Raw genomic sequence first — 18,190 nt, 5'->3', positions numbered from 1 at the left:
CCTCCAATTACACAATTATGTTACTTCACTGCTATGAGTCCTAGATTCTGGTATTGAAGGGCTGCTGACTCCCGCGCTCAAGCCAATATGACCCGGCTTGAGCTATCACGCCATCGCTCACGTGACGTATACTTACTAATGCCGAAACCGGTCTCCGCCTGGAGATTTGGAGAGAAGGACTGATCTTCCCTAACTCAAGACTCAGTCAAACAGCTTGCCAAAATGTTCAGGCAAAGTGTCCGGCGCTTCGCGACAACTGCCTTGCGCAGCGCGACCGAGAACTCCTACGGGGTCAAGGTCTCTCAAGCCCAAGGCTTCGTCAACGGACTGACGGAAGGTGAGCGGGGAGCAGTCTCATAGCCCAAGAAAGTGTCGCAACTAACACTTCATGCATAGCGATCGGCAACACGCCCCTCATCCGCCTTAAACGCCTCTCCGAACAAACAGGCTGCAACATCCTCGGTAAAGCCGAGTTCCAGAACCCCGGTGGTAGCGTCAAGGACCGCGCCGCTCTATACGTCGTTAAGGATGCGGAGGAGCGAGGCCTGCTGAAGCCCGGCGGCACCGTCGTCGAAGGAACAGCCGGAAACACAGGAATTGGACTCGCGCACGTCTGTCGGTCAAAGGGGTACAAGCTCGTCATTTACATGCCCAACACCCAATCGCAGGGCAAGATTGATCTGCTCCGCTTGCTCGGCGCGGAGGTCTACCCTGTCCCCGCTGTTGCGTTCGACAACCCGCAGAACTACAACCACCAAGCGCGGCGGCACGCCGAGTCGCTCGACAACGCGGTCTGGACGAACCAATTCGATAACGTTGCCAATCGTCAGGCTCACGTTGAGACTACGGGGCCTGAGATCTGGGCGCAGACGGGTGGCAAGATTGATGCGTTTACTTGCTCTACTGGTACGGGTGGTACTCTTGCTGGAACGACGTACTACCTTAAGCATATTAGCAATGGTCGTGTCAAGTCCTTCCTTGCGGATCCCCCGGGCAGTGTTCTTCACAGCTACATCCAGAGCGGCGGTAAGTTGACCGAGCGTTCCGGTAGCAGTATCACAGAGGGTATTGGCCAGGGTCGTATCACGGACAACCTCCAGCCTGATGTTGGTACTCTTGATGGATCATTGAACATCAGCGATGAGAAGTCTATTGAGATGCTCTACCGTTGCCTTGATGAGGAGGGCCTTTACCTTGGTGCTAGCTCTGCTCTGAACGTTGTTGCTGCCAAGGAGGTCGCTGAGAAGCTCGGCAAGGGCAGCACTGTTGTTACTGTTCTCTGTGACGGTGCCTACCGGTACGCCGACAGACTCTTCTCTCAAAAGTGGCTGGAGAGCAAGGGTCTGCGGGGCGCTATCCCCAAGCACTTGGAGAAATACGTTGTTCTTCCATGATTACGGCAACTACTGTATATATAACGCTGTTTTACTATAGATCAATGAGCAATGCTTGACATATTAAGACTCCGCCTTCACTTAACAGTCAAATTCCGTGCCCGCCCATACCCACTATACCCAACACCCCTCAAATTCCACTGCGTATGCTCACTTTGCTCATTCCCACCAGCATCAAAAGCCCGACTCACCACCTCCCTCTCACTCCCCCTCTCAACCTCAACCTCCGCCCTCCAAAGGACCCAACACCACCTCCTCGCTCTCCTCCCCTGCGGCCCACTCTCCCCAATCTGCGCATCAACCCACGTCCCCCCTCCATCCCCCGAAACCTGCACTTTGACAACAGGCCCTTCAGATCCCTGCGGCACCGCATACCCCTTAACAGTCACCTTCCCACGCCCATTAAGCTCAACGCTCTCACCATCCTCCGGCACAGCAACAACAGAGTTAATGGACACCTCGGACATAGCGGGCGTTCTATCCCAGTATTTCTCTGCGGACTCTTTGTCGACTGCGTCCTCGGGGAGAACCTTGTAGTCGCGCCGTTGGTAGTGGTTACTGGATTCTTGGTCTTGGATTGTTATTCTGTCGAGCCATTTTACCCAGCGCGCGCCGGCGATTCCGGGGATGACGACGCGGATGGGGAAGCCGTGGTTTGGCGTTAGGGGAGCGTCGTTCATCTGCTTTCCTTATTGATTTTGCTTCTGGAGATAATTTGAATTGGGATAAGAGTGGGAAGTGGAAGGGCTTACCTCCAACGCAAGAATAACATCCCCCTCCGCATCAACCGCCCTATCCAACTCAACACTGCCCCCAAACCACTTTTCCTCTTGGCACTCAACCTGGTACGAACTGAACGCAACATGCTGTCCCTCCCTCTTACCATCCCCATCAACATCACTCTCACTTACCCCCGCATGCTCAAGAACATCCCTAAGTCTCGGTCCTTTCCATTTACAATTCATAACAGCCGCATCGCCCCAATCGATCCCCTCCACCTCCTTAAGCATAGTGCGCATCGTATGCCTTCTATTCCCGGCGCATTCAAGCGCGCACCAGATTTCGTGTTGCGGGAAGTCATTTGCTAGTTGGGAGATGCTTAACTCGAGTGGGTTTGGGACGAGTCCGTCGATTTTTATGGTGTGTTTAGTGGCATCGAGGTGTGGGATTGGACCGTGGTTGCGGTCGTAGGATTTGTTGGCGGGGGTTTGGAATCTATCTTTGGTGTTAGAGGGGTGTAGCTGCTTGTAGGGTAGGTGATGGCGGGTTGGTGGGTAGGTAAGAGCTTACTGTGAGACGAGCTCCTTTACTGGAGGTTCCCTGTTTAAGGGCTTTTCTGTGGAATACTCTGTGTGCTGGTCATGTTAAAACTGATTCCTTGTATGATGAGCAGAAGATTACTTACTGGTTTGGTCATATTGCTGGTTGATGTGCTTGTAAACGGAGAGATGAATGTTTGAGGTTGGAAATATATCTGGGAGACCTGACGTCATGGCTCGACTATATCAACAACACTTAACACTTAATCAGGCACATCCACGTTACAATCTACATTGGACAAATTTTCTACCACTCAATGTCAAAGAATAATTAGAACAAAATCATTCGAAAGGGATGAAGTAAGAAGCTACGTCTAATCCAGCTCCATACCCTAACCCCAGACATCTGCCCACCGTGGCTTCTACATGTTGCCAATCCAGTGCCATAAGAGTACCTATACCTTAACATCCTCCAGCTCAACCCTGTCTCCCTTATCGCCATCCTCCTCACCAACTTTATCCCGAATCTTTGCAAGATTCCTACCATTCAACCCCGTACACTCATACCCCTTAAACCTCCAAGCCGGCAACCGCGCCTCAAAGAGCTCATCGATATCCTCCAAGCTACGCCCCTTAAGCTCAGGCATAAAGAACCAGACCCAAATTGCACCGACAAATGCACAGCCTCCCCAGATGTAGCCCAGCCGGGCACCGAGGTTTGCGCCAGGCGTGGAGAATAGATATGGTGTTGAATACACGACTGCGAAGCCGATGACGACGTTCCAGGCTGTCTGTTGCAGGCATATCTGTTAGCCGACTGGAATTTTCTAGGGGTAAGTGAATGAGAAACGTACTGATAAAGCCATCGTCTTCTCCCGCAACGTCGCCGTCCCGACTTCTGCCGCTGTGATGTATGCTGCTGGGCCGAGCGTTGCGTGCAAAATCGCAGCATATAAAATGAACGACGCGATCATGCCGTTTGTATCTGAGGTGGAACGGTTGCTCTTTGCCCCGAGGCCGCCAATCAAGCAGAGGAAGAGAGCCTGGCCCCAACATCCATGGAAGGTGAGGTCGCGACGGCCGAAGACGTCGAACAAGTACATTCCAACCAATGCAGTTACAACTGAGACTCCGTTGTTAATGGCCTGGTGAAAATGGTTAGCATTAACTCTGTTCTGCGATATGAGTCTCGAGTTATAGAAGCGAGAAGGACTAACAGCATAAGCAAAAGCTTTATCACCAAGCCCAACCTGCTTATAGAACGTCGGGCCATAGGAGCTGCTAAATGTCACACCCGTCAACTGCTGCAAGCTCATGATGACAAGTGCAATGGAAGTGCGGCGGCGATTAGAAGCGTTGAAAAGGGCCTTCCAGGGTGCTTTTTCCGATCTGTTGTCGGAGTTCTCGAGCGCAATAATTTCTAGCTCGCAGAGGCCTTCATCAACTGCTTTTTTGGGTCTGAATACTCTGAGAGACTTCAGGGCATCAGATCTCCGGTTCTTGGAGATTAGTCAGCGGGGAGAGTCTGCCAATGGGTTAGGGCTTGCTTGGCGTTTACGCTTGAGTGCATGCACTCACTAGGTGTGAAATATAGCCCGGCTAAAATAATAATTGCAGGAATCCCCTGGATGCCTGTTGCTACCATCCACCCAGCGTCGGTGTCCAACTTAGACAAACCCTCATTCACGACGCCAGCAATGAGCGACCCAAACGTGAGGAAGAGTTGTATTGAACCAACACAGAAACCACGGAGAGGCGCAGGGCAGATCTCGGACTCGTAAGTTGGGACGACCTGTGTATTCCCAAGTTAGGTATATAACATGATAGGCAGAGATGTGGCTAGGGTTGTAAACTTGCATTCTCCACCAGACCGACGGCGCCGTAGATGAGCATTCGTCCAACGATGAATTGCGCTGGTGTTTGACTTGTCACTTGGACTTATTTTCATAGCATGTTAGTTCAAATCTTATTCTTCTTCTGAGAATGGTGGAATTATGGCTTGTTGCACTTACTAACTGTTCCAACAACCTGAACGCAGCAAGTAACGGCCATGGACAGTCGATGACCCCATCTCTCAATCATCGGACCGACAATGGCCGCCCCAAGAAACTTTCCAATCAACGGCAGACTAGGTAAATTAGTATCAAGTGGATTGTAGCTCGGTCATATTCGGAGTGGGCTCCTACCTATTCATCATGGAGACCACATGTGTAGGAATCCCATAGTCGTCCTTCTCCTCATTCCAGGTCCCAAATTTCCTCAGAAATGGACCGAATGTCTGGACACCACCAAATGACGCACCATCGCTGTTGAATGGATCTTGTTAGGAATTGGATTGATATTTTGTTGTTCCGTATAGAAGGGGCTGGGTCGGACGTACTAGCCTCCGGAGAGAAGCCCGTTAGCACAAAACATCTCCCAGAATGCACTTGCAACGATTACTTACCAAAGAAGATACTATCCATAGAATAAAGAAGACAAATCAAAACCAACTGGAGAGTACAATCTGCCCATGACTCTTTTGGGGCATAGAGTTTTCCGCCTCCTGCCATCTTACCAGTAAAGCAGGAAATGTCGAGTCACAAAGAATAGAACAAGATGTGCAGAGTAGAGGGGAATGGAACAATTTTTGGAAAAGAGAGTGAAAGATTATTTAAGCGAGCTTCTCGGATGATCCTTTTGCTCCATGGTCACATAACTTACTCCAACATGCCCAGGCAGAGGAGTCTAGTGCCAGTGTCCCCACGGGGTCTTTCCGGGGTTGAACATGCGCTCCCCAGCTTAAGCGAGCCCATTCTCTTCGACTCCAGGGCTCAATGAGCGGATAAACGTTCAATTCATGAGCTATCTCATAATAGAGGTTTCACTGAGTGTTCTGTAGCTTGGACATTCGTTAAGCCCGGGACAAGCGAAGAAGCAGCGATGGTGTCCCCGGAGCCGTAATCTGGCCTGGAGAATAACTCTGCGTCCTCCCTGCACTCTGAAACTAAGACAACAAGCAAAAGCACCTAGAACGCAGCTGCCTTTGCCTTTGATTTTTCATTTATCCGATCGCTTACCAGTGCAAAGTGGCAATGGGCCCCATCTCCAGGGTTGGATAACTTTGGTGAGCAGTGGAGCCAGCCCTAAGGCCCCCGCGTTGGAGTAGCAAAACGTGGAGAAGCGTATTCCACGAAATCTCCTACCAACATCCTTCGAAATCCTTTCAAAACTCAGAAGCCATTTAATTGTATTCTTTGCCGACTTTTGTCGGAAATTGCTCTTCGATTCCCTTTTCCGCAGGGATAAGTCCTCTTCCCTTGTGCTACGGGTTTAGGGCTGCTACCACTAGGGGTTGCTTCGTTTACCCACGAATATCACCAGCCCTCCGTTTTGAACGTGAACATACCTACTCAGCAAGCTCAGGTATAACTCACGTATCAACAATGACCGAATACGAAATCGCGATATACGGCTCAACCTCTGGCGCCGTAGCGGCTGCTATCCAGTCCGCACGGCTTGGCCGAAAGACCATCTTGATTTCTCCGGATGAACATTTTGGTATGTGAATGCACCTCAGTCTGCTAACTTTATGCATCCTATACTGACCATATTACAGGCGGCATCCAAATTGAAGGGCTTGGTTCAACAGATATCGACAATCAAGTTGAGTTTCAGAATAGCCCGGCGGTTGGTGGACTGGCGCTGGAGCTGCATCGGCGGCTAAGCCAACATTATAGGAGAAGCGAGCAACTGGAAGAGGTCATTTCCAAAAGGCTCAAAGTGCCGGAAGTGTGGAAGTTTGAGCCTTCGGTTCTGGAACGGATTATTGCTCAGTGGTTGAGCGAGTTTCCGCAACTTGTGATTTTTAAGGTCTTTCTGATTCCTGCGCTGCGTCTTATATGAATGACTTGGCTGATATGATATGTTAGGCATCACTTGTTGAGGACGTGTCTGCTGTCAGTAGACAGGAAATGTGGTCAACTCACTGCGTTTGACTGACGGGCGGTCCATCAGCGCAGATGTAAGCCGTCTACTAACTCGACGATACTGATCTAACTTCTGCAGTACTTTTTTGAAGCAACCTATGAAGGCGATCTCCTAGCTGCCGCCGGAATATCGACAATAGTCGGCCGCGAACCTTCAAGTCAATACAATGAGAGCCTTGCCGGCGTCAGAGCCAATACGCAGTACACCCAATTCGACGTTCCCGTTGACCCTTACAAAGTAACCGGCGATCATTCCAGTGGCCTTCTCTACGGAATATCAACCGAGCCTTTTGGCGAGGACGGACAAGGGGACAAGCATCTCCAAGCCTATTCGTATCGTCCCCCCCCCCCACAGACGTCGAAAGCAACAAAGTGCCCATCCAGAAACCAGATGGCTACGACGAGTCCCACTATGAACTTCACCGGCGCTACATCCAAGCCGGCGGCACCCTGTATACACCGCGCCTGAAGGGCGTTCCAAACAGGAAGACAGACCTGATTGGATCCGAGGCCGTGCTTGCAACGGATCTACTAGGGATGAACGACGACTGGCCAACTGCAAGTCGCGCTAGGAGAGAGGAGATCCTAGCTGAGACAGCACGGTTTACCAAGGGTCTGATGTGGTTCTTTTCTAATGATGAAAGTGTTCCTGTAAGTCATGACCATCTTTTTCTGCATCTAATCTCGCTCTAATACTCCTCCAGCCCTCCATCCGAGCAGAGTGGTCCAAATTCGGCTACTGTCTCGACGAATTCCCCGACAACGACCACTTCCCCCGCCGATTATACGTGCGCGACGCCCGCCGGATGGTCTCTGACTACATCATCACACAACATACAGCCTCCGAAGACGGCGAAGGCGAAGACCAAGCTCCCTTCCCCGTAGCAATCGCATACTGGCCCACGGATACGCACTGCGCGCGGCGGGTCGTCCGCAACGGCTTAGCGCACAACGAGGGCTTCGTGTTCAAGGAGAAGCATCATCAGTGGAAGCCCTTTGGGATCTCGTATCGTGCGCTTGTGCCAAAGAGGGATGAAGCACGCAATGTGCTTTCTGTTACTTGCCCGAGTTCGAGTCATGTTGGGTATGGTATGTATACAACTCTTCCTTCTAAATCCTTTCTTCCACGGCTTTGCTAACAGTTTATGGTGGTAGGTGCCGTCCGCCTCGAGCACCAGTTCTGGGAACTTGGCCAGGCCTGCGCAAATGCTGTTGATATTGCGCTTGGTGCTGCGGATTCGAAGCCGATAGATGTGCAGGATGTCCCCTATGATGCTCTGAGGGAACGGTTACTGAGCCAGGGTGTGGTTCTTGATGCAGCCCTAGTTGGCAAGCCGGATTTCAGCCTGCTCAAGTAGAGCAGGATGAAGTTCCGCCCGTAAGCGTTTGCAACATGGGTACAGCAGTAAAAGCAGGTCACTTTACCATCAGTACTTCCCTATGTTTAGACAGTTTAGTTTTAGAGTGTATAAAGACTAGAAAGTACATACACGCCCGCTTGATATCCTCACTATTCGGTTCCATTACGAACCATCTGACCGTCCACCAAACACATAGATATCTATCTCTGTATGTGATCTCACTGGGGCCCTGCCAATCCAGATTCATCGATGTGCAGACGAGGTGAGGTAGGTGCCCGCATAGGCGCTCCTTCCTCATCCAGCTCAGCACTCCCCCTGGGTTGCACCTTCCTTTATTGACGTAAGGTTCTGGGGTACTAAACAGGAAGGTACGACCCGTACCCATGTATCCACCCAGAAAAGGAAGGAACGGTCCATCGCTCCCACCCCATGAGCAGGGAGTCCCAGCGGGCGGTTGCCGAAGATGTCTACGTGAAGCAGAAGTTCTTCAGAATTATGTCATCCATGGATATCCCCTTCTTCTATATGTATCAGATATTATACAGAGGAGCAGCGAGTCAATCCGCGGTCCACACCCAAAACTCGATCCCAAACGCCGTGCAAACATGCAGCAAGACAAGACAAGAAAAGACAAGACCCATGTCTATCCCAAACGCCTTTGCAAAGTACAATACATGATCAACCACATTGTAGCGCGCGTACAACCGCACTATCCCCCCTCAACATCCAATCCCCAATCCACCTAAAGCACCATCTAGTCATCACTCTCCGGCATCCTCATATAAGCATCAATAGCCGCACTAAACGCCGCAAACCCCGCGCATCCAAACGCAGCAGCTTGCGGCCCCGCCTTCGCACCAAGAATACCACCAGTGATACATCCCGCCGCCACTGAATTCGTAAGATCGTTCTTTGCCCGGAGCCCCTCAATGCAGCATTCTGTTCCTGAGTACAGCGCACCAACAATACCGAAGTTCTTGGCTGATGACCACGAGCGCGATCCCATGTCTTTGAAGCCCTGGCGGACTTGTTGGCGCCAGGGGAGATCCGCGATTGCTTTGCCTTGGGGTGTGAAGGAGGAGTCGTAGGACATCTATAACCACGAACATTAGGAAGGGTTTTCGGTTTTGTATGAGGAAAGATGAAAGGGAGAATTGCACGTACACTAGCCATGAACAAACCGAAAACACCACCCAGACCGAATCCCATTGTCCCCGAAATAACGGTCTTGATGGGGCATGATTCCATGCCATTTTGCATCTAGCACCATATTAGCGCCCACACCCTCTATCAAATGCTGGGTTCTATAAATCTCACCATCTTAACGGCAGCCTGCTCCTGCTCACTCAACCCCTGCGTACCGTTTCCGAACCCGCCAAATCCAAGAGGCGCGGCCTTAGAGCCGCCGCCTGTTCCGGGGAAGTTCATGGCGAATAAATCGAGGAGTCACCGAAGGAAAAGAGAATACCGCGCTGGGGTATAGAGTAGCGAATACGGAAGAAAACTCGCAATGAATGATATCAGCGCAAGGTCGTTAAATTGTTTAGTTGGTGCCCGTGGCGATCGCGAACCCCGGAGCTGATGCGGAGAGAATTTTTTACGGGGGGTGGGAAGTACCAAAAGGGCAGCCTGTCACGTGCGCCATCTCATAGATCGGGCCTTACGGACCATAGTATCGCCCTAGACCTACGAACTCTGGATTGACACTATGTCACTATGTTGGAGAAAAGACTGTGTAAGTAGTGAGGAGGCCTTGATTCTGGCCTTTTGCGTTTAGGGAGCTGCGAAACTTCCATGGAGCTTATCCTGGTTACTGTGAAAGAAATCCTCTGCAATTACACAGTTGATGTATAAGAGAGCTGTGAAACTAGGTGAAGAGTTAGAATTGATATAGATGACTAACATTGTACGAGATTCAAGAAAGTAGTTGTGGTCATTCCTATACTAAAATACACCAAGTTTAAAGAGTATAGATACACCAAAAGCTTCACCATTTCGGCGAGGGCGAGCTCCAAAAAAGTAAGAAGTCAGAGCTAAAGTGCTCCAAAGAAACGAAGGAAGAAAGAAGTGTAAAGGAATCAACTCGTAAAAGTCTCCCATGAGACAAATCGTAACCCTGCGTAAGCCATACATGTTCTTGTTCTTGTTCTTGGTTCTTGTCATACGCGAAACGAAAACAAACGCAACAGATCGGTTGAAGAGCAGGTATAGATGGAAAGCAAAAGGTATAGAGAGGTAGAGAAAGAGAAAGAGCAGGCCAGTAAGTCGTGCATATTCGTGTCCATATGTACAGCAGATAGGTTCGTATCAGGAGCGAAAGGGAGAAAGAAGGCTCCAGCACCGGACGAAGCGAAGTATAGTAAAAGAAGGCAAAATCGTTTTTTCAGTATTGAGCGTTAGACAGTCGTAGCTTTAGAAGGCTGGGGCGACTAGTCTGCTTTGTTCTCCTTGCCGAGTGCCGGCGAAGCGAGGGGACTCCGGTTTGGAGAGGGAGACAGGCTCCGTTCCCATTCTGCCATAAGATTTGAGGCTGTTCGGCTGAGCTTCGAGGGCGCCGCTTGTGTGAGAGCCGGCCAGGGGATGCCGTCTGTGATGCTGGGATCCGGAATGTCATAGTGCCAGTCGGCGAAGCTGAGAAAGATGTTAGCCTTGTACAAGCAAAGTAAACTAGAAAGAGGGAAAGAGAAAAAGATAACTTCAACCGCAAGCACCTACCTAGTGCTAGTACGAGGACTGCTGGTCTGAGTAACCGGAGACTGGTCCTGTCGTGACTCGATGGTCGACCGGCTCGAAGAAGGCGTGTGCGATTTCTTAGGCTGCGGCGTATCCCAGTCATCCCAGGTTTCGTCCACGTCGAGCTTGGTGGGATCGCCGGTTCTGAGGCTGTTCGGCCCGCTGGGGGTTGTTGGGGTTCTGTGAGCGGATGCGGGCTTCTGCGCCGAAGAATCAATGCCGAATTCACTCCAGAACAACGCGTCTATGTCCGCCGACTTGGATCTATTACCAGATGCTTTTGTTCCCGGACTCTTCCTCCCCGAGGATGAACGTGACGCTGACATCTTGCCCGTTTGCACTGATAGTCGGTCGCGGCTTCGCGAGGTTGAGCTGGAATCGCGAGTGCGAGGATGCATTGTTCGTGATTCCGTTGCATTGATTCCTTCGTCGCCGACGGTGGCTTGCCTGATGTCCTCTATGAACGTCCAGAGGCCTTCTCTCAAATCCGACGCCATCTGCTTCCCGGTGCGCATGAGAAGATCGCGCGAAGGAGGTGGCACTGGCATTGTCTTACGCCACTGGCTGACCATGTCCTCAGTCGGCGTCGCTGACATCCGGGTGGGAATTCGATCGACGGAAGGCATGGTGGCCGATCGTGGAGGCCGGCCTACACGATCACTATCCCCATCGCCAGATCCAGACTCAGAGCCCAGCTTGCTGCTTGCAGAAATTGTGGTGGGAGAAAGCAAGGACAAAGCCCTTGTATGAGACCCTTGGAAAACACGTCTTCCGTTCGCTGAGACCGATGCTCCATTTGCAGCTGCAGCTGCGAGCACGCTCTGGCGTCGTTCAAGCTCCCGGCTAAGTCGAACCTGAGGCGGAATCGCAGGACTGGCACCGCCGCTAAGACTTGGGTCTCTACTATGCGAGCTAGCTGCGCCTGATCCAGGAACACGATCCGGAGATCTAAGAGGCAGCATAGCTTCTGCATGGTGGTTGACCTCAGTGCGCTTCCGTGTCTTCTCCGATGAAGTCCATTGTTTCTTCAGCGAATCCAGCTCTGCTTCCGCCCGAGTCAGCTCCTCACGGAGCTCTAGCACTCTCCGCTCTTGCGATGCTATCGCTGTCAACAGACTCGTTCCATCATCTTGTCCATCGAACGGGGGTGTGGAGATGGTATGGACGGGGGATTGGCGCGCGGAGGAACGGGTCACGGGAGTCATAGCTCCGGACGGGGAGGCCGATGCGGTCTGGTCGAACGCTCCTTGCGGGATATTGATTGGGAAGTTCAGAGTTAGGCGCTTCGTATGACGGGCGGCAGCGTGAGGACGAGGAGGGAGGGAGGAGCGTTTGGAGGGCATCTGCCGGGGCGGTGGTAGCGAGCCATTATTCGAGTCGGTCGAGGCCACGGTTGTGGTTGTTTGGGAAGCTTCCGGTGTGGTTTCCGCCCGGTCCAGCTCCGGAGAGTTTTCCATCGCGGACCACGAGGCACCAGGCCTAGACAGCGAGATGATTGACGAGGAATTAGCGGAGCGATAGCAGCACGGTCATGACATTCGTCGATGGATACCACGGAGTCGAGACAGGTCGAAACGAGGGGCAATGCGAGGGAGATCGAAAGAAGTGAGGGACGACGATAAGAATAGCAGGACGAGAATAGTTGCAAGAAAAGAGCGTGGGCGTGTAGGCGAAGAGCGACAGAAGAAGAAACGAAGAAAGAAATGGAGAATCAGGAGTCGAGAGTCGAGAACAAGTCCAGAGAAGCGTTAAATTAGTGTTGATTAGTATTGGCAGCCACGCGTATCCTTTCCGTTTCAGCCACTTCAGGGGCCGATCGGCAGGGAAAGGCTGAGGCAGCGATATTAGCCTCGTTATTACCGACATTAACAAGGTTAATTAATGCTCAGAAATAGAAACAACGGGAAGTGTTGAGATGGGCTAAACATTTAGTGGTGGGCTTGTGGTAGAGCTGCGACAGCTTGAGCAAAGACCACCAAAACCATACATTGCCTCAACACTATCAAATACCTGTGGATGATCGTTCATTGTTCTGTTACTACCTAACTATATACGTCGCTCAACTCCATCTAAATGTACAAAAATTAAATCGCAGGTCCTATAAACACCACCCCCAAATGTATCTCACAATATAACCGGTAGTCCAAAATGAGCAACGAAGGAAAATGAGGTTGGCCCCTGTCTATCAGAAACAGCGGCTGCTAATCACAGGCTCAAGGTGGAAAAAATTCAGGAGAATAAAATCGCAAAAACCCACCAGAACCCAGTTCTGGGATAGGGGCAAATTAGCAGTACAGAGCATCAAAGTTGAGGTGGCAGGTTGTTGTTTGCCAGCTATTATCGCAGGAATATGCGTGCGATGAACTTCAATCGACGATGCCGGATAGCGAGGGTATTATGTCGTGTAAGCAACGAGCGTAGAAACGTGAAAAAACAATAGGTGGAACGCCGGAGACCGTTTTGTACAGCAAAGAAAATTATGGCCTATACGCCAGGCCATCGGTTGCGGAGGCCTTCAGACCACCGTGTATAGAGAACATCGGAGAGCTGTTTGATATGCTCCATACCGGGAACCGGCTGGCTGGGGAGGTTTGCCAGCTGTGGCTGCGGGTTTGGCTCGACTGCAGGAACTGCAGACTGACGGCGCTTGTGGCTCTTCAAATGTGGGTTGTTCTGCGCGAGAACGAGGCGCGGCCTTTGTGGGGATTCGGGTGGTGGAGCCTGTGGGACAAGTCCTGACAGCTTCGGATCGCTGACCCAAGATCCGTTAGCACATGAAAGACAGGGTAAAATTAAGGGTGCTTCTCACCTCGAGAGCTTGTCGTTCGTGGATCTGAGAATGTGGTATAGTCCCTCTGGGTCAACCATTTCCAAGTCACTAAAGGCCTCGGCAAGTCGTGAAATGGCTTCCCGCTTCTCCTGGTCTGCAGTCGTCCCCAAAACCTCCTGGCAAGCGTGTCCAACAGCCTTGCTGTATGCTCGACGGCCCAATTGAGCTTCTTTGCTGGAGGTTTCCGAGTAAATAGACTTGGGGCTCGCATTCTCGTCAACGATCTGGTATGAAGAAAACGAATCCTCAGCCTGCGCCTGTGCTTTGTCTGATACGCGTCGGAATTGTCGAACAGTCGAAGGGCTGTTGCCGAACGTCAAGTCTACTCCCAATGGCTGCTTGACGCCGCTGGACTGTCGCTTCGGTCGTCGCAAGGACGGGTTGCGGTCTGGTGCTGGGCTACGGCGAACAGCAGTGCCGCTTGCATTTCTCGATGTGATCGGTGGGCTGGAGATGCGCAAGTTCTCAATCATATCCGACTCGTCGTATAGAGGATCGTGGATTATCGAACCGCTGTCGGAGTTATCAGAGTCCTCTCGGATTATCATGGTCGGCGCCTTGACAGTATCGAAGACCCAACCGTCGTCCTCTATGGGTTTGGTAATCGTGCTCCTATGATAACGAAAGTCAGTGGCTGATGGTTCAAGTCGGAAGAGGACCGCATACAAAGACTCCGCATAGTACTTCACATTCCGTGACACCCCACGTCCACCATCCCAATCCTGCTTCCGGTGGATCAGTTCCTGCAAAGCCTCCGTCTTCCCGGCGTTGCGAATGAATTTGTGTCTGAGAAGCTCTTTCGCACTTGGCCGGCGCTCCGGGTCCTTGGTCAGACACTGCGCAATAAAGTCTCGGAAAGCGTTGCTGTAGCCATCACCCTGCAGCCGAGGCGCCGACTCTTTTGGAATCAAGAAAAGGACCTTCATCGGGTGGATGGCAGCATGCGGTGGCTCTCCATTGATCATCTCCATTGCCGTAATACCCAAGGACCAAATATCCGCCTTGTAGTCGTATCCAGCTTGTTGGATAACCTCGGGCGCCATCCAAAACGGGGTTCCGACGAATGTGTTTCGTTGCGATTTAATGTTCGTCAATTGTGCCGCAACTCCGAAATCACCGAGCTTGACCTTTCCGGTGTGCGAAAGCAGAACGTTTGCTGCCTTGACATCGCGATGAATCTTTCCTTCTTGGTGCAGGTAGTCGAGGCCTTGGAGAAGCTCCTTGCAGACGATCGCAACGTGCGCTTCGTTGAAAACGCCGGGTTTGAGCTGTCGAGACGTTAGCCAACCTTTTCCTAGTCCTTCCTCAGTCAATTGTTACCAGGTCCAAACATGATCCACCACCCAGATACTCCATCACAATCCACAGCTTATGCCCTCGAAGAAAGCTAGCGTAGTACTGCGTAACGTAGGGACTCGCGCAAGTCGCCAGGACGGAGATTTCCTGTTGAATCTCCTGGATATCATCCTCGCTCGTCTCGAGATCGATCTATCAGGAAAACAAAAGGTCAATTGAGTTCCCCAAAGCAACCGCATCAACAAGCAACACTCACATGTTTGATCGCAACAATCTCCCCCGTAGACTTATCAATCGCCTTGTACACCGTTCCAAAACTCCCACCTATGCGACAGACCAACAATCAGCAAATCAAATCAATTGACATATGAAATCACTTCAATTGAGATAGAACAGGTAACTCACTCCCCAACTCCTCCATCATCTGATACTGACTCGCCATATCGTCCGCCATCATCCGCGACATATTCCCAGGAACCAAAAAACCCCGAGTCTCAAAGGCAGCCGGAAATCTGCAGCGAGCTATCCGTAGCTCGGGTCGCTTTGTCGCCTAAGTCCGAAGAACCTCAGGGGTGCAGGAATGGAAGAATGGAGATCGAAGGCCAAAGAAGAAAAAAAAACAAGGGGCGACCCGCTCAGCTGCTACCTGATTCCTGCCCAGCATGGACCATAAGAGCCTGTCGCGACGGGAAGCGGAACAGGGCAATGGAACGGAATCAAGTAAACCAGCCTTGGGGATGGAAACAGGTCGGAACTGGAGCTGGAGCTGAGCTGAGTAGATAGCCGGAGTAAAGTAAACTAAACTAAAAAGCAAAGCGATCGGTTGGTTGCTTGAGGGGCGCCCAGTCGGTCGCATCCAATGGGTGAGCCTTGTGATCGGCGTTGGTTCGGAGGGACAACAGCGCCCGTCGTGCATGGCAACGGGCTGTGGCTAATTGTTTCATGTTGCCAGGTTTATTATGTCGTGCCTGAGGCAGGATTTGTATACTTCTAAATTTTATACTTCTAATTTTACTTGCGTTAGAGATTGTACAAAATTCATTGATGGGTATGTGCTGTTTTTATATATACTTGTACGGGTTGAGAATCCCGTTCTATACCTGTTAGTATTGACCATTACGTATACTTGCCGAGGACTTACCGGATCATACAAGCCCTTCAGCTGCTTCATCAGCTTCAGGTTAGTTTCGTTCTGACTGTATCCAATAAACTCCTTCTTCGCAACTCCAAGACCGTGCTCAGCACTGATACTGCCGCTGCGCTTCTGAATCCACTCGTACACCCAAGGCTCAATCGCCTTCTCGACGTCCTTGTTGTACTGGCGGACCGCAATGTTGAGGTGCAGGTTCGAGTCACCCATGTGGCCGTAACCCACAACCGCACGGACAGGGAACGAGTCGTCATCACCAACAAAACCCATCTTCGTCAGGCGTTCCCGGCAGTCATCGACTAGCTGGTACAGCTCGGGAAGAGGGATGGAGACATCGTACTTGTACGTACCGCCGAGGTGGCTGAGGGCCTCGGTAATACCTTCACGCCAGCGCCAGATGCTCTGGAACTGTGTCTCGTCTTGAGCAAGGACACCATCGGCAACAATGCCTTCGCCCATGATGCTCTCCAGGAACTGCTCGAGCTTCTCCATGTCGTGCTCGGAGTTTGATCCACTGGTCTCAACGAGACAGTAGAATGGGTACTCGCCTTCCAAAGGGTACTTGTTGCCGGTGCTGGTGTGCACAAGCTTCTGACTGCGGCCGTCCATGAGCTCGAATGCGGAGAGGATCTCGGAAAGCTGCTTCTTGGCCTCACCGAAGGCCTGGCGGACCTGGTCATAGCTCTCGAGACCGAAGTAGGCAACGTTGACAGCCTTGGGTCGGGGAGGGCAGATAATCGAGACACCAGTGATGATACCAATGGTACCCTCGGAGCCGATAAACAGCTGCTTCAGATCGTAACCAGTGTTGTTCTTGCGCAAAGTCGACAATCCATCCATGATCGTACCATCCGGCAGAACAGCCTCAACACCAAGAACAGTGCCGTGCAGACTACCAAACCGAAGCAAGCGCAAACCACCCGCATTCGTAGCAACATTACCACCAACATGGCAAGACCCCTTCGCACCAAGATCAAGCGGGAAGAGGTGGTTGCGCTCAGCCAGGTAGTTATCCGCCGCCTCGAGAATAACACCGGCATCAACAACAAGAACACCCGACGCCTCGTCAAACGAGCGAATCTTGTTCATTCGCGACGTGTTGATAACAATCTCATCGAACACCGGCACAGAGCCTCCAACCAAACCGGTGTTTCCACCCTGCGGCACAACAGCCAATTTCTTCCCATTGCAGTATTTCAAGATCTCGCTGACTTCCTCCTTCGATTGAGGCTTGAGAACAAGCTTCGTGTGCCCGCGGTACTTGCGCATCCAGTCGCCATTGAAGGGCTCGATATCGTCCGCCGCATCAGTCGTCACACCGTCAATAACAGCTGACTCGGAGCCAAGAAGCTCCTTGAAGAATTTCACATCGTCGGCGGTAATCTCAGCGAAGTTAGGGTCCCGCTTCAGGGAAGGGTAGGCGTCGCTCGTGTACTTGACTTCCTTGGTTGCTCGGAGCGCAGGTGCTTGCGAAAAGCAGCGAGAGGCCGGGACGGCGATCTGGGAGGCGAGAGAGCGCCCGAGGACTCGCGGTTTGGGCACGCGAGCGCGGCGGAGGGCGGCAGAGAAGTTCCTGGCCCCGGACATGGTGCGATTGCGATCGGTGACAATCGGATTGTGGACTCTCGTGCGGCGATACCGTCGGACCTTAAAAGATTCAAGGTTTCGGCGTCGGCTCGGGATACTCGCTTATTCAGCCTCTGGATGCCGCCCGGTATCGGCCTGTACGGGTATCGTACCACAGTATGCAGCATTAACGAATGAGACTGGATTGATTTCAAGCAGTTTTGTAATGGTATGTTTCTGCTTACAGTGAATATCCGCTCAGAGGCGGATATAGATGCTTTTGGAGTAAAACAATATATCTTCACATCCGCTAAATATGGCTTCAGAGATTCAATTCCATGGTAATGCAGCTTGCTTTAGCTGATTCCAAGGACCTGTTACCATAGTCATAGCTCATGACGGCTCTAAGAAGTTGGTCTCCGGCTCATTGGCATCTTTGATTTGATTGTTGTTGGTTTTCCCCGGCCCTTGTTATGATATATATTTGCACCACGGCACAGCAGGTCATTTCACCACGCTCAGAGATAAGCGCTGAAGCCTCCCGATTATTCGAAGGAATTGGTATTATAGCATCTGTATCCACGCTTCGGTTCTGCAGCTACTCCTTGCTTTGTCATCTTGCCAAATATGGAC

At 51.5% G+C, this 18,190-nt stretch overlaps 7 protein-coding genes across 7 annotated transcripts; 2 read left to right on the top strand and 5 right to left on the bottom strand.

Moving 5' to 3' along the window:
• Nucleotide 1: 1 nt before the first annotated feature.
• Nucleotides 2–1,562, top strand: BDV14DRAFT_170249 (cysteine synthase A). Its single transcript, XM_073768180.1, has 2 exons — nucleotides 2–337; nucleotides 397–1,562. Exons 1-2 carry the CDS (start codon nucleotides 223–225, stop codon nucleotides 1,392–1,394), a joined length of 1,113 nt encoding a protein of 370 aa, XP_073630191.1. The 5' UTR covers nucleotides 2–222; the 3' UTR covers nucleotides 1,395–1,562.
• BDV14DRAFT_198327 (putative sulfite oxidase) lies at nucleotides 1,472–2,811 on the bottom strand (the record flags this gene model as incomplete). The annotated part of the gene is made up of 4 exons (XM_073772909.1): nucleotides 1,472–2,074; nucleotides 2,147–2,609; nucleotides 2,685–2,749; nucleotides 2,800–2,811. 4 exons carry the CDS (start codon nucleotides 2,809–2,811, stop codon nucleotides 1,472–1,474), a joined length of 1,143 nt encoding a protein of 380 aa, XP_073630190.1.
• A 297-nt stretch (nucleotides 2,812–3,108) lies between these two features.
• BDV14DRAFT_207677 (general substrate transporter) lies at nucleotides 3,109–5,205 on the bottom strand (the record flags this gene model as incomplete). Its single annotated transcript, XM_073775189.1, has 8 exons — nucleotides 3,109–3,444; nucleotides 3,508–3,798; nucleotides 3,871–4,144; nucleotides 4,228–4,445; nucleotides 4,520–4,590; nucleotides 4,666–4,781; nucleotides 4,840–4,959; nucleotides 5,096–5,205. 8 exons carry the CDS (start codon nucleotides 5,203–5,205, stop codon nucleotides 3,109–3,111), a joined length of 1,536 nt encoding a protein of 511 aa, XP_073630189.1.
• Nucleotides 5,206–6,078: 873 nt separating this feature from the next.
• BDV14DRAFT_198325 (FAD dependent oxidoreductase-domain-containing protein) lies at nucleotides 6,079–7,979 on the top strand (the record flags this gene model as incomplete). The annotated part of the gene is made up of 7 exons (XM_073772908.1): nucleotides 6,079–6,193; nucleotides 6,252–6,505; nucleotides 6,565–6,591; nucleotides 6,701–6,954; nucleotides 6,987–7,272; nucleotides 7,326–7,710; nucleotides 7,777–7,979. The coding sequence occupies 7 exons, from the start codon at nucleotides 6,079–6,081 to the stop codon at nucleotides 7,977–7,979; spliced, it is 1,524 nt and encodes a 507-aa protein (XP_073630188.1).
• A 486-nt stretch (nucleotides 7,980–8,465) lies between these two features.
• Nucleotides 8,466–9,548, bottom strand: BDV14DRAFT_170245 (translocation channel protein TIM22). The gene is made up of 3 exons (XM_073768179.1): nucleotides 9,300–9,548; nucleotides 9,147–9,242; nucleotides 8,466–9,075 (listed from the first exon to the last, which is right to left on the bottom strand). Exons 1-3 carry the CDS (start codon nucleotides 9,408–9,410, stop codon nucleotides 8,737–8,739), a joined length of 546 nt encoding a protein of 181 aa, XP_073630187.1. The 5' UTR covers nucleotides 9,411–9,548; the 3' UTR covers nucleotides 8,466–8,736.
• Nucleotides 9,549–9,908: 360 nt separating this feature from the next.
• Nucleotides 9,909–12,429, bottom strand: BDV14DRAFT_170242 (DUF4048 domain-containing protein). Its single transcript, XM_073768178.1, has 2 exons — nucleotides 10,698–12,429; nucleotides 9,909–10,613 (listed from the first exon to the last, which is right to left on the bottom strand). The coding sequence occupies exons 1-2, from the start codon at nucleotides 12,170–12,172 to the stop codon at nucleotides 10,412–10,414; spliced, it is 1,677 nt and encodes a 558-aa protein (XP_073630186.1). The 5' UTR covers nucleotides 12,173–12,429; the 3' UTR covers nucleotides 9,909–10,411.
• Nucleotides 12,430–13,199: 770 nt separating this feature from the next.
• BDV14DRAFT_207673 (uncharacterized protein) lies at nucleotides 13,200–17,729 on the bottom strand (the record flags this gene model as incomplete). Its single annotated transcript, XM_073775188.1, has 6 exons — nucleotides 15,857–17,729; nucleotides 15,247–15,334; nucleotides 15,098–15,165; nucleotides 14,866–15,033; nucleotides 13,525–14,765; nucleotides 13,200–13,467 (listed from the first exon to the last, which is right to left on the bottom strand). Exons 1-6 carry the CDS (start codon nucleotides 17,576–17,578, stop codon nucleotides 13,200–13,202), a joined length of 3,555 nt encoding a protein of 1,184 aa, XP_073630185.1. The 5' UTR covers nucleotides 17,579–17,729.
• Nucleotides 17,730–18,190: the final 461 nt, after the last annotated feature.

This window comes from Aspergillus stella-maris, assembly GCF_047715825.1.
Source record: "Aspergillus stella-maris strain CBS 113639 unplaced genomic scaffold BDV14scaffold_15, whole genome shotgun sequence".
Taxonomy (NCBI): domain Eukaryota; kingdom Fungi; phylum Ascomycota; class Eurotiomycetes; order Eurotiales; family Aspergillaceae; genus Aspergillus; species Aspergillus stella-maris.
The sequence above is the reverse complement of the archived record's forward strand: the minus strand, read 5'-3'. Positions and strand labels throughout refer to the sequence as shown.